This window comes from Salmo salar, chromosome 10 (genome assembly GCF_965601325.2).
Source record: "Salmo salar chromosome 10, fSalSal1, whole genome shotgun sequence".
Classification (NCBI taxonomy): Eukaryota; Metazoa; Chordata; class Actinopteri; order Salmoniformes; family Salmonidae; genus Salmo; species Salmo salar.
Genome location: NC_138300.1, coordinates 17341741 through 17365026, shown reverse-complemented (window position 1 = coordinate 17365026; position 23286 = coordinate 17341741). Strand labels below are relative to the sequence as shown.

The 23286-nt window shown below is 41.2% G+C and overlaps 2 protein-coding genes across 4 annotated transcripts; one reads left to right on the top strand and one right to left on the bottom strand.

Annotated features, from left to right (window-relative positions):
- Positions 1-2921: 2921 nt before the first annotated feature.
- LOC106613629 (U6 snRNA-associated Sm-like protein LSm4) lies at positions 2922-14353 on the bottom strand. 2 transcript variants are annotated; one of them, XM_014216087.3, is made up of 5 exons: positions 14217-14353; positions 12479-12520; positions 12204-12302; positions 11754-11943; positions 2922-3601 (listed from the first exon to the last, which is right to left on the bottom strand). In XM_014216087.3, the coding sequence occupies exons 1-5, from the start codon at positions 14217-14219 to the stop codon at positions 3492-3494; spliced, it is 444 nt and encodes a 147-aa protein (XP_014071562.2). In that variant the 5' UTR covers positions 14220-14353; the 3' UTR covers positions 2922-3491. The 2 variants fall into 2 exon arrangements, with proteins under 2 accessions (XP_014071562.2, XP_014071563.2); XM_014216088.3 differs by having other exon boundaries at positions 12479-12499; positions 14217-14313.
- Position 14354: 1 nt separating this feature from the next.
- On the top strand, positions 14355-23184 carry LOC106613628 (pyroglutamyl-peptidase 1). Of its 2 annotated transcripts, none has more exons than XM_045687393.2 (5): positions 14355-14437; positions 16407-16459; positions 17153-17269; positions 17384-17616; positions 17800-23184. In XM_045687393.2, the coding sequence occupies exons 4-5, from the start codon at positions 17411-17413 to the stop codon at positions 17990-17992; spliced, it is 399 nt and encodes a 132-aa protein (XP_045543349.1). In that variant the 5' UTR covers positions 14355-14437; positions 16407-16459; positions 17153-17269; positions 17384-17410; the 3' UTR covers positions 17993-23184. The 2 variants fall into 2 exon arrangements, with proteins under 2 accessions (XP_045543349.1, XP_014071560.1); XM_014216085.3 differs by having other exon boundaries at positions 14364-14520.
- Positions 23185-23286: the final 102 nt, after the last annotated feature.

The window sequence follows — 23286 nt, the reverse complement described above, 5'->3', positions numbered from 1 at the left end:
AAGTAGATGGCGGCAAATGTTTTACTTTTAAACTCGAACAAAACAGAGATGCTAATTCTAGGTCCCAAGAAACAAAGAGCTCTTCAGTTGGATCTGACAATTCATCTTGATGATTGTACCACAAATAAAACTGTGAAGGACCTCGGCGTTACTCTGGACCCTGATCTCTCTTTTGACGAACATATCAAGACTATTTCAAGGACAGCTTTTTTCCATCTACGTAACATTGCAAAAATCTGAAACTTTCTGTCCAAAAATGATGCAGAAAAATGTATCCATGCTTTTGTCACTTTTAGATTAGACTACAGCAATGCTCTACTTTCCGACTACCCGGATAAAACACAAAATAAACTTCAGTTAGTGTTAAACACGGCTGCTAGAATCTTTACTAAAACCCCAAAAATGTGATCATATTACCCCAATGCTAGCCTCTCTACACTGGCTTCCTGTTAAGGCTAGGGCTGATTTCAAGGTTCTACTGCTAACCTACAAAGCATTACTTGGGTTTGCTCCTACCCATCTTTCTGATTTGGTCCTGCCGTACATACCTACATGTACGCTACGGTCACAAGACGCAGGCCTCCTTACTGTCCCTACAATTTCTAAGCTAACAGCTGGAGGCAGGGCTTTCTCCTATAGAGCTCCATGAACGGAAAGGCACTGGAGCGATGAACCACCCTTGCTGTCTCTGCCTGGCCGGTTTCCCTCTCTCCACTGGGATTCTCTGCCTCTAACCCTATTACGGGGGCTGAGTCACTGGCGCACTCCCCTGCCGTCCCTAGGATGGGTGCGTCACTTGAGTGGGTTGAGTCACTGACGTGATCTTCCTGTCCGGGTTGGCGCCCCCCTCGGGTCCGTGCCGTGGGGGAGAAGTAGTAAGTTGGTGGTTGAAGATATCTCTCTAGTGGTGTGGGGGCTGTGCTTTGGCAAAGTGGGTGGGGTTATATCCTGCCTGTTTGGCCCTGTCCGGGGGTATTGTCGGACAGGGCCACAGTGTCTTCCGACCTCTCCTGTCTCAGCCTCCAGTAATTATGCTGCAATAGTTTGTGTGTCTGGGGGCTAGGGTCAGTCTGTTATATTTGGAGTATTTCTCCTGTCTTATCCGGTGTCCTGTGTGAATTTAAGTATTCTCCCTCTCCCTGAGCCCTAAGACCATGCCTCAGGACTAACTGGCCTGATGACTCCTTGCTGTCCCCAGTCCACCTGGTCGTGCTGCCACTCCAGTTAACTGTTCTGCTTGCGGCTATGGAACCCTGACCTGTTCACCGGACGTGCTATCTTATCCCGGACCTGCTGTTTTCGACTCTCTCTCTCGGTCGCTCTCTACCGCACCTGCTGTCTCTAACTCTGAATGATCGGCTATGAAAAGCCAACTGACATTTACTCCTGAGGTTCTGACCCATTGCACCCTCTACAACCACTGTGATTTTTATTATTATTTGACCCTGCTGGTCATCTATAAACATTTGAACATCTTGGCCATGCACTGTTATAATCTCCACCCGGCACAGCCAGAAGAGGACTGGCCACCCCTCAGAGCCTGGTTCCTCCCTAGGTTTCTTTCGAGGTTCCTGCCTTTCTAGGAAGTTTTTCCTAGCCACCGTGCTTCTACATCTGCATTGCTTGCTGATTGGGGTTTTAGGCTGGGTTTCTGTATAGCACTTTGTGACATCAGCTGATGTAAAAAGGGCTTCATAAATAAATTTGATTTTAGAAACACTTAAAATAAGGGCTGTGTTTTGTATAGGCTTACGCTGGCGTGACGTTGTGATAGCCATGCAAATCTCTCTCGGACAAGGTGACTTTTATTAATATACTCGGCAATATTTACTCTCAGATTTGAAAACGCTAATTAGCATCAAAGTAGACATCATGCAAAACTGCAAGCTCCTGCACATCATCTCTGGCAGACACCTTTGCTAACAGGTATTGTGTCAATTTAAAACTTGCACAAGGCAGTTCACAGAATTGTCAATTTAAATACATTTTGCCAATTTATTAATAACTACATTTTTCTAACATTTGATAGTTAATCCAGAGATCCTTACCTTTGCCTCGATTAGGCAGTCTCGTCCAGATCATCATGTCATTTGTAGTTCCTTATAATAGCCACATTAGCATATAATTTTTGGGGGGTAAATACAGGCAAATATATCGATAGAAGTAACCTTGTCCTAGAAGGATTTACAGGGTTATCAAAACGTCACAGTAAGCCTACACAGCCCTTATTTTAAATGTTTTTAAAATCACCTAATGGAAAAACTATTTGAACGACTTCCCTGTTAGACCGCTAGGTTTTATTGGTATTATGACTCGTACTCTACGACTCTGGATCTAAGTACCTTGCAGACGATTTCTAGAACGTAAACACATTCTGACCGTTCTGATTGGTAACAGAAACCGGTTGGGCCAGAGCCAGAACACACGTGGGTAAAGCTGCATTTTGAAAATCAGTCATTTGCATTGATACTCTGATTGGTTAGAGATGATCCAGTCGCTAAGGACTTTGTTTTGTACAACACCCCTCATTTTGACGTCACCACAAACGACTTCAACGATGGCAGTCTCAGATTGACGTATGCAACGAACACAGAGCAGTGGAAGAATTCAGTTTAAGTCGTCACGCAAAATCCTGGCTGCATTATTGTCGATTCAGCAGCTCTGTGATAGAGGTTGCGCATTAGGGGGTTAGAGGGTTACACCAGCTTTATTATATGTACGCCTTATTGTTTGTTGACTATGGACTGTTAATTTTACAGCTAGTTATACAAGAACATAAACCTAATATGCAAATTGTGTTTTGTCACTTTAGGAGATAAGCGAGCATGAGTGTTACAAAAGGCTTTTTAATTCTGTATGTAGACCAATTCAAAACAGATCTGAATTCGTTTTTTCTTCTTTCATACATAAAGTACAATGTATAACAGAAAATTGTTTATTCTCATGTAAGTAAATTACAAAGTTATTTTCTTGGGTTACAAAATGCAAATAAAATTCCAAAAGTAAAACATTTAGAAACACCCAATTGGGACTCTTTAACCAACTAGGTATTTTTTCGGTCATATAACCCAATCAACTTAAGTTTTAAAATTCCAAGGGCATAAAATGTGATTTACGTTGAAAACAATTGGATATAAAAACAATTGGGTACAATCAGTTGTATGTAAATGTCTCTAGGCACAATAAAACTAACTTCTGGATGATATTTATAGGTTTTTGACGGTGGCCCAAATTGACAACTTAACAAAAACTGAAGTCGGGAAGAAAAAAATCTGTAGATAAAACAAAACCCTGCATTTTCTGACCTGAACGGACTGTTCATAGTTCTCACAGTGAAGTTCAAACTCACACAACACACATAGCTAGAAACATAGCACAGAGGGAGCAGTAATGGCCACTCACAGACATTGTGTGAGATGATCTCCACTGAGTTGTTATTCTGTGAAAACTATACCATCTCTTACATCTGACCTGTCTGTCTGTCCCTCTCCTCAGTGCTGGTTCTTGACTCCCTGAGGTTTGCCACCACCAGGCTTCTTCTCCTGCTGCTGCTGGCCTCTGCCTACTCCTGGCATACCCCGGCCACGGCCTCCAAATACACCTAAACATTGAGCAGAGACATACAGCATGACCAAAGTTAAGCCACATTAGGAGCACCAGAAAATAATGACTGACAAACAGCTTATATTGGGCAAATATGATTTCTAGCTACTTTTGAAGCACATGCTGTGCCCTAGAAACAATTTTTTTTTTTTTTTAACTAGGCAAGTCAGTTAAGAACAAATTCTTATTTACAATTACGGCATAGGAACAGTGGGTTAACTGCCTTGTTCAGGGGCAGAACGACAGATTTTTACCTTGTCAGCTCAGGGATTCGATCAGGCGACCTTTCAGTTACTGGCCCAACGCTCTAACCACTAGGCTACCTGCCACCCCAACTAATATGTAACAATGTAAAGACAGTTTATTATAAAAGCTAAAATGTGGATGCATATACCTGTCATTAAAATTACACATCTGGGACACACACTGCTTAAATCATAGGCAAATGCACTTTTTTTTTGCCTAATAATGATGTTAGCAGAAGACTGCCTCAGTAAGAATGGGAGGCCAATGTTGGCCTAAGGTTGGGTAGGGGGTCAGTCAACTTCCCTCTCTGGAAGTTGGAGCATTTAGCGTTTTTGAAAAACCTGCAACTGCCATTTCCTGAAACCTAAGTTGTGTTCAAATACTCATACTAACCGCACTATTTGTGATGTAAATTGACTATGTAGTATGCTTATTGGGGGCGGCAGGTAGCCTAATGGTTAGAGCGTTGGGCTAGTAACTGAAAGGTTGCTAAATCGAATCCCCGAGCTGACAAGGTAAAAGTCTGTCATTCTGCCCCTGAACAAGGTAGTTAACCCAATGTTCCTAGGCCGTCATTGTAAATAAGAATTTGTTCTTAATTGACTTGCCTAGTTAAATAAAATTGGTCATAATATGGATATAGTTAGTATACCAAAAGTTCCCTGATATCATACTAAATTTGCCAAAATACGAAGTATGCAAGCGGTGGACATTATGTGCCTTTAGGGCCTAAAAAGCAATTCTTCAGAAAATGGTCGTGGCTTCACGTTTTCAGATTTGAAGATAATGGCAGCCGAAGTCCGACGGGGGCGGATACAAATTCATTGCTTTAACTAATTATGAGAAATGTTAAGAAAATGTTGAACAACGTAATAAAGTAATGACTTATCAAATAAGTTACACGTTATGTTGGCTGACAATTTGTTAGCTACGCTATCCTTACGAACCGCATACCGGTACATACTGCTGTAATGCTATGTTAGCTAGTTACCTAACGAGTAATGTTAACGTTAGTTGGCTACTAATACGTCGAACTTGCCAGGCAGTATAAACTATCATCTAACTAACTACCCAACGTTTATTGACTTGATTATTCATGTCATTCTTAGTTAAGTGGTATAGTCGTAGTGCGTTCTCAATGGACATTGTTAAATTCTGGCCATCTACTTCGATTTCACAGCACTCTCATCTGAGTGTGCCAGAGCGCAGAATAACTGATGAATTTACGAATGTTTAACACCCGTTGAATATATGGCCATTGTCAGTAAACTGGCAAAAAAAATAAACTTAATTAAATTGTTGCCAGCAGCATAGTTACAGTCAAAAACGCTCTGGATCGCATGAACCAGCCTAACCAGCTCTGCTAGGGCAAGTAAAATGGTCAGAGTAAGGTGTTCTTTCATTTGTGTCTGGAAATAGCTAGCAAGCTAGCCAACATTAGCCAGTTAGCTTGGGTGCTTTACTGCGGTTGTAAGGTCAGAATGCTTGAATCAACCCGATTCCTCAGCCAGAGCACGCTCCGAGAGCGAACCGCTCTGAAACGGACAATCTGAAAAACTTCTGGATTTACACCCAGAGCGCACTCTGGCACTCCAGATTGAATTTACGAACACACCCGAAATTGTAAAATGTCTAGCTAGTCATTTATTATGCCAACAAGCTAGCAAGAGGTTGCATAGCAACAGCATCAACTTCCAATAGACAGGCGAAGCGCTAGTACGCACAACTGAAAGGATACCGTTCGTTTACAGTATACTAAAATGAACTAATAGTATATACTTAATAAGTATGTAGTAGTATGTTAGTATGGGTATTCGAACACAGCTCTAGTCTTAAATTATATCAAACAATGTATCCAACAAAGTAGTCTTGTTTGATCCTACATTAAATTGAGGTGGTCTCAATGACACCTTCACATATTTCTGGGCAAAATTTAGGGGTAATGATTATTTGATTTCATAGGTGTCTTTATGTGGATAGTCTAGTGAAAATGTGAACTGGCTTCGTAATTTTGTTTGGGGAGAAAATTCTCAATTCAATTACTAGATGCAATGTAGTAGTCTAGTTTACTTTAGACTATTTGAAATATAAACAACTAAACTAGGCCTATATGAGCTGGTTTCAGATCTCTATCCCAGACCTAATCCATCAAGGTCTGACTACTAGTCTACCATTCACTCACCATGCCTTGTTGTCATTCGTGAACTGACTATTATCACATCATTAGCAGCCTACTGTTGACATACAGACATATCAAACGGACAGATCAATAACATATTCATTAACATAGGCCTACTAATCTTTAAACCGTCTAAAATAACTTTCTGTGAAGGACGGTATTAGCGGAACAGCTCTCTGCCATGTCTGTTTCCATCCACACAGGAACATGCTCTAAACTACCGCAACAACCGCACGTTTCCTTGCTCGGCAATGCGCTCGTGACTACTACCGTTGCGGAGAACAAAGCATGTGCAAGCAAGTGTTCACTGAGTTGATAATGTTGTTGCCAACTACTTTCATTGTAATGACACCTTAGCTAAGGAGCTAACTACGAAAGAATAGTGATTATGTGCTTGACTAACATACACTTTTGGAAAATGTATTTGGCAAACAGTTCATTCTCCATTTTTCGTACCCTTTTTCCCCTCTCACACATCAGTGGTATCAACGAACGATGTGGAGATCAGCCATTCAGCACAAGGGAGGTAAATAGTACTATGATTACAGGGGCTGGCCAGAGCATACAGCTAGAGAATTTTTCTCCTCGCCCATGTCCTCAGATTGGCTCAGCTCCCAACTTCCGACCGTTGAGTCAAAAAACCACAACGTGCCAACTAGAAGCCTATTTTTTCTGTGTGTTTTAGGGTCGTCTTAAAGTCATGTACTTTGACTTCAAATTGCGTGCATGGTATGCAAAATACATGCAGGTTGGCAGGCCTGAAATTAAAGTAATTTGTGGAAAATTTGGTTTATCTAATTTTCCTATTGCGATGCATTACATTGAAAATTGTACACCGTCTCTTGATTGACAGCCTATATTGGGCCTTTATGAATTCTAGCTACTTTTGAAGCACATGCTGTCCGCTAGAAATTATGTAACATTGTAAAGACAGTTTATTATAAAAGCTAACATGTTGATAAAATACCGGTCACTGAAATTACAAAGTCATTTGGGTTATATTAGGTTTCTACATTGAGTAAAAGCAGTATTTTCCTACTGAGATGCATAACATTGAACATTGTACACTCCAAGAATGGCAGGTTTGTGGTGATGAATCCAGGAGTACAGTCATTCATTGCTATGATCATTGATCTCCTGAAGAAGCTATCCTTTTTCCTTTCTTTCTGTGCCCCCAAATGTTTGGATATACTGGTAAAGTTACCAGAGGGGTATAATACAAAGCAGAATCAATGAGTTAGCCAGCTGACTTGCCTAAGTGTTGTTTTTTTTAAAGAGGAGCTTAAAAAAATGGGCATGGTCTCATTGACTAAACAACCAATAACACAAACATAAGTTTAGCTTTCTTAATGAATCAGAAAATCTATAGTTATTTCTGGTTGTTCATCAAAGCTAGCTGGCTAACCCATTGATCCTGCTTTGTAGTACACTCCTCAGGTTGTTAGCTAGCTAGCCAATGCAGTAACATGACTGAACAAAGTGTAAACAAATGGTTCAAGGCCTGCGAGTAGTTTTATAAACGGCCAACTGGTTAATAAATACATATACAATTCTGTCACGTCTATCCGCTATAGGAGGACAAAAATGTTGCGCCAAGCCAGATCTTTAGAATTTTTGTAGCTAGAAACAAGCCGTTTTTGCTGTAGCAATTGTGCAACCATGACGCTAACAGATCAGTGCTCACTTTTTTTCTCTAGGGCACTCGGAAACAAATGGTACAGCGAAGCCTAATCATTACAACAATTATCTGGGAGAATATTTTTTATAATTTTTTTTAATAGGCGCACTGGTGCTCCCAAATTAAAATTCCAGGTTGCACAGCAAAATATTTGGGAGCATATGCGAGAGCAGGACACAAACCATTTCACCTAAGACTAGAGGGATTTCATACAAAACCAGAAATTGTTTAAAAGACAATGATTTCGGGGATTTTCACAAAATGCAATTCATAGAATGAGATCCCACTTGGGAACTTTGATATGCCCATAGAGCAGCGGTAATCAAAATGTATTTGTCACATGCTTCGTAAACAACAGGCGTAGAACAGTGAAATGATTACATACAGCCCTTAACAACAATGCAGAGTAAAAGAGCCTTTATAGACAAATAACACAAGGAATAAATACAAAATGATTAACGACATCTTGGCGCCATTATATATATACTGCTCAAAAAATACAGGGAACACTTAAACAACACAATGTAACTCCAAGTCAATCACACTTCTGTGAAATCAAACTGTCCACTTAGGAAGCAACACTGATTGACAATACATTTCACATGCTGTTGTGCAAATGGAATAGACAACAGGTGGAAATTATAGGCAATTAGCAAGACACCCCCAATAAAAGGAGTGGTTCTGCAGGTGGTAACCACAGACCACTTCTCAGTTCCTATGCTTCCTGGCTGATGTTTTGGTCACTTTTGAATGCTGGCGGTGCTTTCACTCTAGTGGTAGCATGAGACGGAGTCTACAACCCACACAAGTGGCTCAGGTAGTGCAGCTCATCCAGGATGGCACATCAATGCGAGCTGTGGCAAGAAGGTTTGCTGTGTCTGTCAGCGTAGTGTCCAGAGCATGGAGGCGCTACCAGGAGACAGGCCAGTACATCAGGAGACGTGAAGGAGGCCGTAAGAGGGCAACAACCCAGCAGCAGGACCGCTACCTCCGCCTTTGTGCAAGGAGGAGCAGGAGGAGCACTGCCAGAGCCCTGCAAAATGACCTCCAGCAGGCCACAAATGTGCATGTGTCTGCTCAAACGGTCAGAAACAGACTCCATGAGGGTGGTATGAGGGCCCGACGTCCACAGGTGGGGGTTGTGCTTGGCATTTGCCAGAGAACACCAAGATTGGCAAATTCGCCACTGGCGCCCTGTGCTCTTCACAGATTAAAGCAGGTTCACACTGAGCACATGTGACAGACGTGACAGTCTAGAGACGCCGTGGAGAATGTTCTGCTGCCTGCAACATCCTCCAGCATGACCGGTTTGGCGGTGGGTCAGTCATGGTGTGGGGTGGCATTTCTTTGGGGGGGCCACACAGCCCTCCATTTGCTCGCCAGAGGTAGCCTGACTGCCATTAGGTACCGAGATGAGATCCTCAGACCCCTTGTGAGACCATATGCTGGTGCGGTTGGCCCTGGGTTCCTCCTAATGCAAGACAATGCTAGACCTCATGTGGCTGGAGTGTGTCTGCATTTCCTGCAAGAAGAAGGCATTGATGCTATGTATGGACTGGCCCGCCTGTTCCCCAGACCTGAATCCAATTGAGCACATCTGGGACATCATGTCTCGCTCCATCCACCAACGCCACGTTGCACCACAGACTGTCCAGGAGTTGGCGGATGCTTTATTCCAGGTCTGGGAGAAGATCCCTCAGGAGACCATCCGCCACCTCATCAGGAGCATGCCCAGGCGTTGTAGGGAGGTCATACAGGCACGTGGAGGCCACACACACTACTGAGCCTCATTTTGACTTGTTTTAAGGACATTACATCAAAGTTGGATCAGCCTGTAGTGTGGTTTTCCACTTTAATTTTGAGTGCGACTCCAAATCCAGACCTCCATGGGTTGATAAATTGGATTTCCATTGATTATTTTTGTGTGATTTTGTTGTCAGCACATTCAACTATGTAAAGAAAAAAGTATTTAATAAGATTATTTCATTCATTCAGATCTAGGATGTGTTAATTTAGTGTTCCCTTTATTTTTTTTGAGCAGTGTATATATGACACGCATACACACAGTACCAGTCAAAAGCTTGGACAAACCTACTCATTCAAGGGTTTCTTTATTTTTACTATTTGCTAATAGTGAAGACATCAAAACTATAACACATATGGAACCCTGTAGTAACCAAAAAAAAGTGTTAAACAAATCAAAATATATTTTGATTTTAAATTCTTCAAAGTAGCCACCCTTTGCCTTGACAGCTTTGTACACTCTTGGCATTCTCTCAACCAGCTTCACCTGGAATGCTTTTCCAACACTCTTGAAGGAGTTCCCACATATGCTGAGCACTTGTTGGCTGCTTTTCCTTCACTCTGCGGTCCAACTCATCCCAAACCATCTCAATTGGGTTGAGGTCAGGTGATTGAGAGGCCAGGTCATCTGATGCAGCACTCCATCACTCTCCTTATTGGACAAATAGCCCTTACACAGCCTGGAGGTGTGTTTTGGGTCATTGTCGTACTCATCCTGGAATGAGTAGGTGTGTCCAAACTTTTGAATGGTACACTAATATATATGTTTACAACAGTAATTTACAATATTAACAATATCTGCACTGTAAGTGACATACACACACACAACCGTTCAAAAGTTTGGGGTCACTTACAGTGCAGACATCATTAATGTTGTAAATGACTATTCTAGCTGGAAACAGCTGATTTTTTTATGGAATATCTACGTAGGCGTACAGAGGCCCAACATCAGCAACCATCACTTCTGTGTTCCAATGGCACGTTGTGTTAGCTAATCCAAGTTTATCATTTTAAAAAGGCTAATTGAGCATTAGAAAACCAGCACAGCTGAAAAGTGTTGTGCTGATTACAGAAGAAACAAACCTGGCCTTCTTTAGACTAGTTGAGTATCTGGAGCATCATAATTTGTGGGTTCGATTACAGGCTCAAAAAAGCCAGAAACAAAGACTTTCTTCTGAAACTCGTCATTGTATTGTTGTTCTGAGAAATTATTGCTATTCCATGCGAGAAATTGCCAAGAAACTGTAGATCTCGTACAATGCTGTGTACTACTCCTTTCACCGAACAGCGCAAACTGGCTCTAACCAGAATAGAAAGAGGAGTGGGAGGCCCCGGTGCACACCTGAGCAAGAGGACAAGTACATTAGAGTGTCTAATTTGAGAAACAGACATCTCACAAGTCCTCAACTGGCTGCTTCATTAAATAGTTCCCACAAAACATCAGTCTCAACGTCAACAGTGAAGAGGCGACTCCAGGATGCTGGCCTTCTAGTATATATTAAAAAAAATCTATTGGAAATCATACCGTTGGTATTTCGAAATACACCAGTATATTGCCCAAGCCTAGCTGTATGACAGGTTTAGACAGGTTACCGTGGCATTCTTGGGTACAGGGACTATGGTGGTCTGCTTGAAACATGTACAGATGTGGTAAACTCCTCAATGTTGAGGGTAGGCAACTAGATTCAGTCGCGGGACGATTTTTGTCGAGGCAGATGGTTGGTGGGCCCCCCCCCCAAAAAGACTGCCTGTTCTGACCCCTGCCGTAGAGTATATTATGTTCAACAAGACATACACAAAATTCACCAAATCAAACACGGAATCTTCAATATTTCTGTTTATATTTTTTGCTTTCTAACATCTACAGATGAAACATTATGGACTCTTAAAGGGGGCCTTGGTAAGGCCACAATTTCATAAATATGCCAACTTTTATTCATTATTTCTCAATTATGCGTTTCGATACATATGTTAACAATCCTTCTGCCAAAGGACCATTCTATTGATTACATTTAACATTTTTGAAAATCCCCAATATCATGGTCTTTTTTTTGTCTTGGTTTCATATGGAATCACTCTATAATAATAATTTTTAAAAAAGTGTAATATCTATCTACATCTATATATATATATGCACACTATGTTTACTTAGCTCATAAATATAAGACCCCATTGCATCATACTACCAGCACCTCAACCAAATGTTACCCATTTGCCTCCCCAGAAAGAGAGGTTCCATCTTACCTCTACCTGCTCCTGCTCCTCCCCCTCGGCCCTTGCCCTGCTGTTTGTTCTGCTGCATGCCTCCTCGCCCGCGGCCCTTGGACACCACCTCCTCCTTTACCATGTCGATGATTTCATCAGGGATACGCAGGTACTTTATGGTGCTTCCTCTGATGTAACACTCGGGAATCCTCCAAAACTTATCTCCATCCTAAACGATAGGAGTGAATGGGATTAGGGGAGAATTTCAGCATTAGTTTTACTAGAAGCACTCTTATAAGCTGAATCTTTTGACTGTCAATAGTGCCATCTTGTGGCTAGACATGGACATTTTTCTGATAGTTGATTTGTGAAGAAGACAGCCATGTAGCCTCTTCATTCATGGCTGTCACGTAAGCAACCATATACATATTTCAGATCAGTGGTCACAAGTCTTGAGTGTCGACAAGTACTTATAGACAAACCCTTTACCCTTGAGGTGCAGATGACTTCTCGTAAGTTGATATTCATCCAGTTGTCACAACTGACCAAGTGTCCGTTATACGTCTCTCCGTTCTTCAACTCCACCAGCTGAGGAGCATAGGGAAGAAGCATGAGTAAGAAATCAATGCGATGTGGTTTCATGTTTGTACCACAAAAACCAATGGCCACATTTACATGAACAACCGTGAGAAACTCACATGACTCAAGAAACAAAGTAAGAGTAAAATATCACAAAAACTTAGATTAGTTGAATCCATCCTTACCATAGGGTGGTTCTGTGCAGTCTTCAGCAAAGATAGAGGTAGCTGTGAATTTCAATGTTTTTTTTAAGTCATTGCGCATGTTGTCTTGCTCACTAGCTAACACATGATTAAATTAGCTAGCTAGCTTTGAAAAGGTTTGCTAACTAGCTGGTATGATAGCAAACTACATTTAACAAAAATATAAACACAACAATTTCAAAGAATTTACTGAGTTAGTTCATAAAAGGAAATCAGTAAATTAAAAAAAGTCATTAGGCCCTAATCTATGGATTTCAGATGACTGGAAATACAGATATGCATCTGTAGGTCACAGACACCTTTATAAAAAAGGTAGGGGCAACCACCATTCGCCTCATGCAGCGCGGCGGCTCCTTCACAGAGTTGATCAGGCTGTTGATTGTGGCCTGTGGAATGTTGCCCCACTCCTCTTCAATGGCTGTGAAGAGTTGCGGGATATTGGCGGGAACTGGAACACGCCATTGTACTCGTCAAACCAGAGCATCCCAAACATGCTCAACGGGTGACATGTCTGGGGAGTACGCAGGCCATGAAAGAACTGGGACATTTACAGCTTCCAGGAATTGTGTACAGTCCTTGTGACATAGGGATGTGCATTATCATGCTGAAACATGAGGTGATGGCGGCGGATGAATGGCACAACAATGGGCCTCAGGATCTCGTCAAGGTATTTCTGTGCATTCAAATTGCCATAGATAAAAATGCAATTGTGTTCTTTGTCCGTAGCTTATGCCCGCTTATACCATAACCCCACCACCACGGGGCACTCTGTTCACAACATTGACATCAGCAAACAGCTCGCTCACACAATGCTATATACACGTGGTCTGCAGTTGTGAGGCTGGTTGGATGACCTGCCAAATTCTCTAAAATGACATTTGAGGCGGCTTATAGCAGGGTTTCCCTAACTCGGTCCTGGGTGCACGTTTAGTTTTGCCGTAACACTACACAGCTGATTCACATAATCAAAGCTTGATGATGAGATGGTTATTTGAATCAGTTGTGTAGTACTAGGGCAAAAACCAAAACGTGCACTGGGGGGTGGGGAGAAGAGGCACCCCAGGACTATGTTTGGTGGACATTCCTGCAGTCAGCATGACAATTGCACACTCCCTCAAAACGTGAGACATCTGTGGCATTGTGTTGTGACAAAACTGCACATTTTAGAGTCACCTTTTTTTGTCCCCAGCACAAGGTGCACCTGTCTAGTGATCGTGCTGTTTAATCAGCTTCTTGATATGACACACCTGTCAGGTGGATGGATTATCTTGGCAAATGAAAAATGCACACTAACAGGGATGTAAACAAATTTGTGCACAAAATTTGAGAGAAATAAGCTTTTTGTGCATATTGAACATTTCTGGGATACTTTATTTCTGCTCATGAAACATGGTAACTACACTTTACATGATGCGTTTATATTGTTTGTTTAGTGTACTTAACTAGTTAGGTCAAATTTGACTTAAATGCAAACCATGTGTTTAGATACTATAAAACATATGTCAATGTTTTAACTAGATTACTATTATATTTTTAGTTAGTTATTAGCTAGCATTAACACAATGAGTTAACCATTTAGCTACGTTCATGTTACGTTACAGTAGCTAACTATCCATGCTGCATGGTAAACAAAACAACCACGCGTTTGTGGTCGAGCTATTCCACGGTCCCACACATAACAGTCCTCATATTACTGTAACACGATAAAATATATACTTACCATTATAACAGATTATATTACAAACTATCCGGTCAACTGAACGTAATTTATTTTTGTTTGCTAATGCTAACTCCGTTTAACGGAAGTTGTCACCAAAATGTGTCGCTACCATACGTCATTACGTCAGACTCGCCGAGAGAAAAAAAATACGCAAAAAGCACAGAAACAGATGACTGATCAACAGTGAAAGGACAGCAAAATCCCAGACAGCTGCATTCCTGGTAAAATTTAGAATAACAAACGAAAACATTCACTACAGCTAAGAAAAATATGGACAATAGTAAGCCAACTGTTGTTGTAACAGGTTAGTGGGGTTTCCTCTACTTGCTCGGCTGTACGTAGTTTCTAGCTCGACAAAGCCAACTAGGGCGTGCATGTCAAGAATGTTACACTGTTGAAAAGTTGTGTGAAGGACATGCAGCTGAGTTGTCCAAATAGTTGCAGTTTGTTATTTGTATAATGGCATGCATTCCTTCAAAGTGTTTGTCAAATTGTCAATTTGTTTCTTGTATTCCAAAATAATATGCCTATGGATAACTGCCTATGGACATAATTGCATAACTTTAGGAACGTGTCATGGTATGACCTACTTGACCCTGTATGTAGCAGAATAAAATGGAAGTTGTAATATTTCAGACTTCCAGACATCCACTTGTTAGGCAATATGGCTTATTTTTAATATATTCCTTGTGTTTAGCAAAATTCTAGTTTCAATAAATATTTGCTTTACACACTAGCAGTCTTAAACAGAATTGTTTAACTTTAAGGGTGTTTTCACCCTTAAAGTTAAAGGGTTAAAGGGTTAAAAGTTAAAAGTTTCCTCTTTTTAAAAGAAATGATCTCAGTCCTCTTTAAAGTGAATTGGGGTAAAACATTTAAATGAAATCAAAATAACCCAGTTCTCTTTGAAGTCACACTACCCTTGCCTTTGAATGAGGTCTCAACTATTTTTTTTCCCAGTTCGCTTCACCTATTTTGTGGACTGAGTCCTTTTTGCATTCACATTGCTATGTTTAGAAAGGAACCAAGATATTTTTCCAACATGCACTCTGTGTTTTTACAAAGTGCAGGACAAGCCATTCAATCAGAATTGTGTTATTGGACAACTAGATATACATACATTTTGGAAGCTAATAGATTTAAAATATGAGACATAATAATTGTAATTAGAAAATACTATTAACATGTACATTTTATTGCTAACATAATAAATAGCAGAAGAATAACTGCAGATTTAAATAATGCTGTAATTTAAAATTGTACAACCAATATAGGTGACTGCCCCTTTAATAGCTAGAATTGATTTTGTACTCTACAGTATGTTATTCTCACCAAATTATGTTGTCTTCTCACACTTTTCAAAACGCACAATCAAATAAACATTTTATGAAGCTCTCAGCCTATAGATAACATATTGCAAACATATAATCTTGAACTAAAAACACACATATTTTGGAATTTCTGTGTCGCTAATCAGTATCCCAAAACATTTTTTTTCTGCGAACCTGCACATAATCTTCTCTTTTGTGGCACCAATGTGATGGATTATGGCAGGGGAATCGGTGTTGCAGTATTTAAGTGTGTGGTGAGGGAATAATGACAAACGAACCTGGGGAGCTTTGTGTTCACATTGCCCTAAAAGAGGGAACCGGACCACGGAATTCAAGTGTTCACAGTGCACAACAAATGTTGCGAACCGTGCTGAGTTCACAAAAATTGTCCGAAAGGGACCCGAATTCTCCTGTCTCCCAGAGACAAAGGCCAGTTGAAGACAGGATGGCCTGATAAAAGATGTTAGATTGCCTGGGAACAGAGGGCCTCACAAAAGAGCTGGCCAGCAGCTGCCGACCCCACGCTCTCTCCTTTTCACCTTCCTGCCAGACAGATCCCTGTGTCCCCAAGGGAACACACCAGCCCATTAATTTCACAGGGATTCAGAGTGATGTCTCAACTTCACTGCAGCTACACTCACACATTTATGAACACATCATATGAAGTGAGCTTTTTATTGGATTGTGCTTATTTCTTTAGTGTCCCTTCGAGCATGGGTTCTTAGGACAGTTATTTCCCTTCAAGCAAATGTATTGCCAAGCAATCCTATAAGTAAGCATCAATCTCAAGTTAATTGAATCTGCTATTTGAGTTTAACTCTATTTCTTTTGATTTTGTAAATGCTGCCATATTTTGCAGGGTTTGAGCCATTTGGAGAGCACACTATTAATGCCAGTTGGGTAGCAGTCCAGGTATGTATATTTAGCATATTTCACGTAGACTATATTGAATTAATTTGTCTTCTTTATAACTGTAAGGATGAGTTTATTTCCCTGACAATAACACAACTGCCTACCTTGTTCATGCTCAGCCTGTTTGGTAGAACACATTAGTTGTCATGGGATCTCATTCAGGAAATGTTTTCTTACACGTTCTATAATGTGAGAGAAGCATTATGGGCCCAAAGTGGTGGTGTGGGCTGTATTGGCAAATGTGATGGGGACAATGGTTGTCAGGGTGTCTAGACAGACTTGATAAGGATATTCAAATCAAACAAAGGGTTGCTTTGTGGCTGTGGTCAATCACGCCACTTTTAAATGTTTATGGGAACTGGCCTGGTAGCCATGGCCAGTTGTCCTGTAGCAAATTATAGAGCCAGCTGTGAACATTACACTTTAGAAATGTCCTCTCCTCTAGACATTTTCCATCTTTTCCTATTTGTGCTTTCCCAATTTGTATTTTTAGGATATCATCCAATCATATTTCTGTTGTGCACATTTTTTTATGGACTGAATAGACAACGTAAAGATGACCACAAGGAAATGTCTAACATGTTACAAAACATCTATTTATTTTAAAAGCAATTAGTTTCAAAGTAATGTGAAGACATTTCTATGATCTTTTATGAGTATTAATCACCTGTCTACTCTTCTCATTGTTTTAAGGAACTGAAGAAGCTGGGCCTGGGAAAGGACATAGACCTGCATGTGTATGAGGTACCTGTCGACTACCAGGCAGTCCAAAGTTTGATTCCATCACTATGGAAGCAGTATCATCCCCAGGTAAGAAGGCAATGAATGGGCTCCTATCTCCTTTCCTGCTGGTCAATTATGCACCTTGATATGCACCATATTTGAATTTGTTTGTTTTGTATCCTTCTCTGCATGGGGAATCAGTTAGTGGTCCATGTTGGAGTCTCAGGTATGGCCACCACCGTTACCTTAGAGAAATGTGGCCGTAACCATGGCTACAAGGGTCTGGACAACAGCCGCTTCTGTCCCCATTCTCAGTGTTGCATTGAGGGGGGCCCAGACTGCATTGACTCTGTTATTGACATGGAATCGGTCTGCAAAAGAGTGACAGCCTCTGGACTAGGAGTAGCAGTGTCCGTCTCAAAAGATGCTGGCAGGTAAGCATCCTCCTCCTGTGTGCTTTTGTGTTTGCGACATTGCTAATAAAATCAATATGCATGCATACACCTGTATTTCAAAGAAAGTTGTAGGCCTATTTCCCCCCCCCCCCCCCCCCCCAAATCTTACTGTAGAACCACCACTTAGCACCATTATATGAATTCCTGTCTTTTTCCTGACAGATATCTCTGTGACTTCACCTACTACACCTCTCTGTACCTGAGCCATGGGCACTCAGCATTCGTCCACGTGCCTCCCATAGAGAAGCCTTATAGTGGCGTGGACTTGGGTAGGGCCCTCCAAGCCATCATACAAGAGATGTTGGACATGCTCGACCAAACCGAAGAGAAGATCCACTGCCAGCGTGTGCACTAATTTACCTGTGAAAGCCAACTGCCTTTAACCCCTTACACACGAGAGATTATTCAAAAATGGCAACCATACAGACACTTCCAGTTGACTTATTTCACAGCCATTTCGTCACATTCTTCGTTGCTGTTTCCTCAAGCTCTTGACCTGGCCCTTTTTTTTTGGGGGGGGGGTACATTTTTTAATCTTAATGGTTATGGTGAGGTGAGTAAAGCTGGTTCGGTGTTTTGGTGTAACGAGCTTTCCCCACATTCTGTCTACATAGAAGAGATTGAGCAAGATGAATTGAACTGGAATAACAGGAATTGACAGAAGTGAGCCACATGCTTGTTCTAGTAGGAGCGCTACTCTTTTTGAATCTGTTGTTGAGAAGCTTCCATGGTTTTGACTCTTTATCCATACTTGCACTGCTATCTCAGAAACAGGGTTAGTGTATGGAATATCCCTTTTTTTGCATCAACTCAATGTACAAGTTCCACATTATTTATTGGTATCTATCTAGTTAAGGGGAATTTCTGTCTTTGGTTGTTATTCATCATCTTGAAGAGTTATTTTTGTCACCAGCTTTTTCATTGAAGTCTTAGGCGTCCACTTGTTGGTGCTACTTAAGTCATGTTAGTACTTCCTGGATTTTATGTATATGAAATGCCAGGTCTTTTCCTCTCCACTCACCAACAAAACCGGCGAGCTACAACTTCTGATAAGGATAAAAAAAAGGACTTCTCGCTCTCACCTCTGATTTCTTTTTTTACGCTGTGGGTCTAGCCAGCTTCCAGGTCTACGGGGCTGATTGCATCCCGAAGCAGTGCAATAAATCCAAAGGATGTGGTTTGTGTTTCTACGTCACCCAAGGCTGGTTCAATAATGACTCTTCTAAGTCTCCAGATCTGGAATCTATTTTCATCCACTGCAAACCTTTTTATTCACCCCGTAAATTTTCCTCAGTCATTCTGGCCGGAGTCTACATCGCTCCAGACACATGTGCACACACAGAGCAACATCTACTGGCTGATCAGATCACAGAGGTGGAAAGAAAATACCCAGATTCTACTTTCACCATCAAGTGGGATTTTAACCATACCAGCCTACAACAGGAACTTCCCAGATACAAACAATTGGTGAAATGTTCAAGTCAAGAAAAAATTCTCGACCATGTTTACAGCACTATTAAAGGGGCATACCATGCTGTCTCCCATGCTCCCTAAGGGAACTCAGACCATGTGATGCTACACCTCATCCCTGCATACAGACAGAAACTAAAAACTGCCAAGCCTGTCAAACATGTGGAAATAGACTGATGAGGCCATTGGGGTGTGAAAACACTGCCTAGACACCACGGATTGGAACATATTCAAGGACAGCAATGCCAACATACACGACTACACAGACAGATTCACATCCTGCATCAGTGTATGTGAGGAGAACTACATACCATCAAATACTTTTCTATCACACAGCAACGACAAACCATGGGTCACTGGTGAGCTTAGGGCTCTCCGCAGTGCCGAAGAGCAAGACCATTGTACTCTATAGAGGCCAAGAAAAAGCTACACTCAGGAATGAAGGCAGCCAAACAGCAATACAAAGACAGGCTAGAGCAACTGCTCATCTGTCTGGAAAGGACTGAAACAAATTTCCAACTAGAAACCTAAAGCTACATACCCTAACCCCTCACTGCCGAATAAACTAACTAGTTCTACTGCAGATTTGACACACAGGCCCCTCAATCACGAGGACAATACATACCCTCCACCTACCCCTCCTTACCACTTCCCCCTCACCCATCTACCCCACCCCTCCCTTCCTAATTCCTCTCCAGGCTCCTCTCTCCTCTACTTAATACTTAAGTCTATTGACGCACACGTGCATCAATCTAAGTAATACAATTAAAAAAATTATCAAAATTCCCTTTTTTTTTTTTTTTACATGGGTTACGTCTCAATCCACCGCATCCGCCTATGGCGGCCTTTCCGCATCTGAGGTGGAAGGTAACAGAGCTAGAGCTGTCAGACCATGAGACATCCCGAAAAATCTGGCTTCTCACGAAAACATCTGTAGCGTCCGAATGGTTTGGCCTACAAACTACAATAACCACTCAATGGAAAGGGGAGACTCTCACAAACACTATGGTATTCTCCTGTGTCACGAGACCCATCTTAAGATACTTCTATTAATTTGTATGGGTTATGGGAGTTTTGTGCCAACAAAAATAAGGGGTTAAATATGTATCCAACCTCCAAAACCTTATTCCTTATGATTTTATTTTTGGCCATTTTTTTTTTTTGCCATTTATGAATGTTTATTCAATGTGTTTCTATGGGATATAGTAGTAATGGCCAAGTTCAATATTTTATCAACCCATTTTTTTATTTTTGTATGTTTACACCTAAAGATGTGCTAAAATTCAAAATCAAATAGCTAAATTATCCATGGTATGACCATCTTAAAACAATTCCACATGTTATGTCAGCTTAGTAACCATCCCCTCAAATGGCTTAGATATTTAGAGGTTTATAGCACTGCGTGGACCAGCTCTCCTGTTTTCACTGGCCATATTCAACCAGTCATTAGAGCAATGCACTGTTCCTGCCTGTTTCAAATCTTCCATCATTGTTACAGTCCCAAAAAAACCTAAAGGTGCCCTGCCTGAACTTTTACAGACCTGCAGTGCTCACCTCGGTCATCATGAAAACCTTTCAGCACCTGGTACTGTCCCATCTCAAAACCATCACTGAAGCCTCCCTCAACCCACTGCAGTTTGCCTACAGAGCTAACAGGTCTGTGGACGACACTGTCAACATGGGCCTACACTACATCCTCAAACACATCGATAAACCATAGACATATACAAGGACATTGTTTGTGGACTTTAGCTCTGTTTTCATTACATCATCTCAGAACTGCTACAAGACAAACTGTCCTAGCTGAACGTGTCCAGCTCCATCGATCAGTGGACTACTGACTTCCTAACCAACAGGAAGCAACACGTGAAGCTGGGAAAACACCTCTCGGACTCTTTATTCCTCAGCACCGGAGTGCCGCAAGGATGCGTGCTCTCACCAGTACTCTACTCACTCTGCACCTCTAACAACGCATCTGTCAAACTACTCAAGTTTGCAGTTGACACCACTCGGTCGTTCTCATCACCGACGGCGATGAGTACATGTACAGTGGAGAGGTCAACCGACTAGTGGCCTGGTGCAGTCGCAATAACCTGGAACTCAACACAGACAAAACCGTGGAAATGTTGGCTGACTTAAGAAAACGCCCCCCCACCATCTCTCCCCCTCAAGATTGTTGGCTCAGCTGTTAGCACGGCTGAATCATTCAAATTCCTGGGGACCATCATCTCCCACAACCTCAAATTGGAGGACAACGTCAGAGGTCACCAAGAAGGCACACCAGTGGATGTACTACTTGCGGCAGCTAAACACTAAATCTCCCAGCCAATCCTTATCTGGTTTTAAGCATCAATCGTTGAGTCCATCCTTCATCTCCTCCATCACTGTCTGGTTTGGGTCTGCCCACTGCAAGGGCAAACTGCAACACATGACCAAAACGTCTTTCCAACTGAATAGTTTCTTCCCCCAGGCTGTGGCCCTCACCAACCGGCCATCTGGCCCATAGATACTAAAGCACTATGCACTCTATGCTGCACACCACATCAGGCCATCTCTGAACTGTATACAAAATAACTGCATTTCACTCTGTCCATCTCTCTGCATTTAGATTCATAGTGTAAATGTGTACATCCACTGTATATCAATCATATACCCACTGTACATTTGTATATCTGCTCATTCTCTATGTTCACTTTACCTAGTTGTGTATATAATGTGTGTAAACTTTTGTCTGTATTCTGTCTCTAAATGTTGTCTATCACTAGCAGCTGGCACCATATCACCAAGTACAACTCTGAGTAAATGTACTTAGTGAATAAAGGTGATTCTGATGGTGCTTTCATAAGGTGTTTAGCTGGATTTATATGTTGTATAGAAATATTCAGAATGTACCTGAAAAATGTTCGGTAGAGCAGACTTTTTTATTTAAAGTGAACTGCACATTGTGTTTTCATATCCCCCCCAACGTTATCTAAACTTTTTTTATTTTTTTTTCTTCTTGGGGGGGGAAAAAAAACAATTTCAGATAGTTTCTCTTACTTGCAAAAGCCCAATGCTGCTCTTTTACATGGATTTCGTATTGTTTCTTGAGTCTTTTTTATAAGAAGTTGTGGTTGTGCCTTCTTTTACTAAGGTCATTTATATCAGGGAACGGTTTGGTTCTATCTCATATTTTTAAGTCTGTGGGCCCAACTTTGATAGCTGTATGGTGATGTTTGACAGATGTGTTCAATGAACTTCATCAGATCAGTATGCTTATCCCAGCCGAGGATTTCATTTGATGAAGTGGGCAGGTAGGCAGCCAGGTGAGAATTGGACCCAGTTCTTGCATTCCTGTAGCACTTTCATTTTTACTTAATTGACGGAATTGTTTTGGATGTTTCAGCTTTATGAACGTCAGTGAGCTGGTTTACTTTTGTTCTTGTATTTTTGTCATAACACAGTATTTGTTTTCAGTTGTCTCCCATTACGGGTTCTTCCCGTGTTGTATCTATATTTTAAAAGACATGTCATACCTCGTGGTACAACCACATAATAACGTACAGTGGCTGATCCAGATGAATTGTATCTTCTTCCCAGAACAACTGTCATATGCAATTTTGTTGCCCAAAATGTTTTGTGTTTACTGGGTATTTCAGTGTTCATGGACTGTATCCATGGAGATTCGTCTTTGTGTGTTGTTTATGTGTTCCTTCACACTGTCACATACTGGTTATTACATATGTGATTAAAATGTGACTATACTCACAGATGTGAAAGCCTATGTCCTCAAATGCTTGTTGAGGTGACCAATTTCCTTTGAGATACTCTTCTGACCTTTGCCATATGTAATAATGGAAAGGGCTGTAGAATATTCACTAGGTTACTATTTAGAAATAAACTTCCTACATAAATCGATCCCAGTATGCCTAACATCTATACCAACCTATAGATGCTCCTCTGTCTCAATGTGTAGGCCTATTGTTCTTAGATGTATATCATATTTTATGACAGATGTATATCAAATTCCTCTGTATTTAGCCGGATTTATATTTAGTGGTTGGTTTTGTAAACAAAAATAAACATTTAAAAAGATGACCCTCATTAACGTTTGAATAAATAAATGAACATCATTTTGGTTTCCCATGTGCCCCGAGAATAACCCACACACAATACAGACTTGTGTTAATTCTCTTCCAA